Source organism: Ovis canadensis, chromosome 7 (genome assembly GCF_042477335.2).
Source record: "Ovis canadensis isolate MfBH-ARS-UI-01 breed Bighorn chromosome 7, ARS-UI_OviCan_v2, whole genome shotgun sequence".
NCBI lineage: Eukaryota > Metazoa > Chordata > Mammalia > Artiodactyla > Bovidae > Ovis > Ovis canadensis.
This window is the reverse complement of record NC_091251.1, coordinates 37,673,291-37,677,426: the sequence shown is the minus strand read 5'-3', so window position 1 is coordinate 37,677,426 and position 4,136 is coordinate 37,673,291. Positions and strand designations below refer to the sequence as shown.

The 4,136-nt window shown below is 39.7% G+C and overlaps 1 protein-coding gene across 1 annotated transcript; it reads right to left on the bottom strand.

Moving 5' to 3' along the window:
• Positions 1 to 1,423: 1,423 nt before the first annotated feature.
• Positions 1,424 to 2,391, bottom strand: LOC138444054 (olfactory receptor 4Q3-like). The gene is given in 2 exon segments (XM_069597391.1): positions 1,424 to 1,476; positions 1,479 to 2,391. Coding segments are annotated over 2 exon segments (960 nt in total). The 5' UTR covers positions 2,386 to 2,391.
• Positions 2,392 to 4,136: the final 1,745 nt, after the last annotated feature.

The window sequence follows — 4,136 nt, the reverse complement described above, 5'->3', positions numbered from 1 at the left end:
TCAAAGTCCATCATTCTACTATTATTTAGTAAATAGAATAAATTCCTTCCATAGGCATAAAAAGTTGCAAAGAGCCTTATGTCATAGGTTTGCTGTAATTATTTAATCACTGCCATGTCCTACCCTTTGCGACCCTGTAGCCCTCCAGGATCCTCTATCCATGGGATTCCTGAGGCAAGAATATTAGAGTTGTTTGCCATTTCCTTCTTCAGGGGATCTTCCTGACCCAGGGATCGAACACACATCTCCTGCTTGGCAGGCAGATTTTTACCACTGAGTCACCTAGATAATCTTAAATATAAATGTTCTGGTGAATCTTTTTTCAAGTATCTCCTAGGTCTTGAGATCCTATGCATGTATAATTGAAATAAAGCAGTTAGTTCATCTGATTGTATTAATACTCTTCCTGAGGAGAAAAAAATATTAACTTAGCCTTAATTAAAGTTTCTAGCTTTCCTGGTTAATTATACTTTTTCTACATGATCTTGGGCAAGATACTATTTAACAAATTTGAGTTGGTAAAAACAAAGTTGAATAATATTACTTACTTTTCAAAACACTTCTGGGCAGAGCAATAGTTCTTCAAGGGCAGGAACCAGGTAGATGGGTGCTTTAAATCATAGCTCATTTCTTTCTCTTTTTCCTTTAGAGTTCAGAGTTCTTAAACATTGTGAACAATTACAGAACAGTCTTATCAATTCTCTCTCAACAACTCAGCTGAAAGAAAAACTCTAGGTGAAATGGAATGCCTCTTCTAGAGAATTCTCTACAGCAGAATGCTGAGAGCTTCCCTCCCTCTACCACCCTTAGACTTCCTTTCCTTTACACATAAACTTCATTAAGAGCTATGTTCAATCAAATGAGTTGTTCAACTGCATTTCTAAAAATTGGTGCAAGGCACACTATAGTTCCCGGATTAACACTAATATGCAGGCTAGTTTGTGATGCTTTCAAGATTTGTTGCAGATGAGACAAAAGGGATTCACATTGCCTTGGAAGATTCTCTGATGAGACCTCAGAAGGAACTTCTGGACACCAGGAAATGTTATACCCTAGAGGAGTAGGACACAAAAGGAGCTGTACAATCGTCTTTCATTCGAAAAGAGCTTAAAAAGGAAATGAATAAAGGAAGACAAAAGGCTTATAGGCAAAAGACTAGAAGAGCTGATCTTTCAACGTGTCCCTTTGACCCTAGTACTCAATTCCTATTATCATTTGTGGGCCAGTAAACACTTCTGAGGTCCTTGCTTAATATTTGGCACCTGATAAAGTCACCTATGCCTCCCAGCTATAATCAAGAACAATGCATTATAATTTTTATACTGCCTTCTCTTTTATACCAAAGTCACCAAATTTGTTCTCATGCATGTACTCAGGTACTGGATGAGTTAAGAGTGTGTTAAGAAAGAATACATTTTCTAAATCACCTCTTCCTGTTCATTCTTTGACATGGCAGCAGGATGTCACATGTTTTTTTCTCAGCTTCTTCATGGCTGTCTTCATATCAGTGTTTCTGAGAGTATAAATGAGGGGGTTCAACATAGGTGTGATCACTGTGTAGAAGACAGAGAAAACTTTGTCCACAGAGAAGCTGCAGAAAGGTCTCAGGTAGATGAATACACATGGCACAAAGATCAGACTGACCACTGTTAGGTGGGAGGCACAGGTAGAGAGTGCCCTGCTCTGGTCCTGGTGGAGCCGAGTTCTCAGGGTGACCAGGATGACGGCATAAGAGAAGAGCAAGACCAAGAAACAGACCAGAGACAACAGACCACTGTTGGAGACCATCAGCACCTCTACTACATATGTGTCTGTGCAGGCTAGCTTGATGACCTGTGGGACGTCACAGTAGAAGTTGTCCAGTTTATCGGGCCCACAGAAGGGCAGTTGAATGACCAGTATGACCTGTGTGATAGAATGGACAAAACCCCCACACCAACAGGCAAAAACCATCTGAAAGCAGAGCTGGCGGTTCATGACTGTCAGGTAGTGCAAAGGATTACATATGGCAACATACCTATCGTAGGCCATGGCTGTCAGCAGAAACATCTCACTGGCGCCCAGAAAGTGCAGGAAGTAGATCTGGGCCACGCATCCTGAAAAAGAGATGATCTTGTCCTCCTGTAAGAAATCTCCTAACATCTTGGGCACAGTAACACAGCTCAGGCATAGGTCAATGAAGGACAGGTGGCCCAAAAAATAGTACATAGGTGATTGGAGCAGGTGAGTGTCAGCTCGCACTGTTACCACTATCAAGAGGTTTCCCAGGACAATGGCTATGTAAAACAACAGAAATATTAAGAAGAGAAATAGCTGCAGCTCCAAGGATGATGATAGACCCAGAAGAACAAATTCTGTCACCTTAGAATCATTTTCTTTTTTCATCAGGTCGAGAATACCAAGTAACCTAAGAAAGATGAATTAAATTAGAACAAGAGAGATTTAAGCTAGACAAAAGGCCAAAAAAAAAAAAAAACAGAGACAACCGAAATAATTGAAGAAATGGGAATTAGGATCCAGATGGGTTATATTAGAATTAGGTAGGCTCAGGACAGTATTGCCATGAATCCAGCTATTGTTGTATTGCCACTAAGTAGTGTCCGACTCTTTTGTGACCCCATGGACTGTAGCCCACCAGCTTCCTCCATCCATGGGATTTCCCAGTTGATGAACCCACTACAGTGGGTTAGCATTTCCTTCTTCAGGGAATCTACCCACCCCAAGGATTGAACCTACATCTCCTACATTGTCAGATGAATTCTTTACTGTTGAGCTTCCATGGAAGCCCCCATGAATTCAGTGCCTTCTGTTATGTAAATTTGATCCTATCTTATCCAAATCTTGTAGTCACCTCCCAAAATGCTACCATCCCTAGAATTCTCTGATGCTGTGGGAATTTCACTGTTCTGTGAATGCTTCTAAGTGTATAAACCGAGAACAAGACTCAAATGATTTCTTAAATTTAAGACTGATAAATGTCAATATAGAGAAAAAAAGAGTATGAACAACAGGAGGTATAAAAACGATTTCAGAGTCAGAAAGAGGTGTAAGGGAGGAGACTGGAGATCTGAGAAACTTACATCATTGAGTATCAGGAACTATGCAGTTTCAACGGAAGAACGTTTTACCCTGCTCTTCATTCCACCAACCCCTTCTTCATAGTCTCAGGCTAGGAAAATGAGAAATTCTCAGATGACCATCAAAGTTGCCCTGTCTGTGCCCTAATGCTGTTCTTATGAGTCACGCCCTAATTGAGGGCTGGCTGCAAGGACTGGAGAGATCCCCTCTCCCTAGTGCTTTGTCTGTATCTGAAGCTTTTATGGTCCTTATGCCACCATTCAGCCTAATGAGCCCTGGGATTCCCTGGGCTGCTATTGTTTGAGTTGTCTGTATGTCAGTTCTTGCTGGAAAGCTGACTTTAGGCTCTGAAAGGTTCTGAACAGTCAAACCTTATTGTACAACACAGCCCTCCCATTTACCTACTTCGTGTTGATTAATTTGACACTACGTGTGTTACTAATTTTTCATATGTCAGTCTGTTATCTGAGCAAAACGATTCTCAGTGGTTTCCCAACCATGCTTCCTGGAGTGGGTTAGGCTAAATGATAAATGCCAAGTTACCATAGGAAGCTATACAAGCAGTAACACTTCCTTCAGGGTGTTACAGAGCCTTACCACAACACAAGTCTCTTGATGATACTTCAAGCGTCTTCTCTGGTGCCTGTGTATGGATCTTATCCAGAAAACAAAGATGCTATCTTTAGTAAGTGACTGTGATGCTGTCAAAGTAAAATTTTTTATGTTATAAAACATAATTCTGATATGGCTGATTCATGTTGAAGTTTGACAGAAAACAACAAAATTCTGTAAAGCAATTACCCTTTAATAAAAAATAAATTAAAAAAACATAATTCTGAAATAGATGATGAACACATGTCAAAATTGTATTTAATTCTTTAGTGAGGGATGATAGAATGACAAAGCCAATTCAAAAAACAATATAAATAATAAATTTATATAAACACAGTATAAAAAAGAACACTAAAATAAAATTTCTAAGGTATACATAAACCAGTTAATGCCCTAAAGGAAAACACAACCTTAACATTTGGGATTTTTCCCCCACACTAACAAGA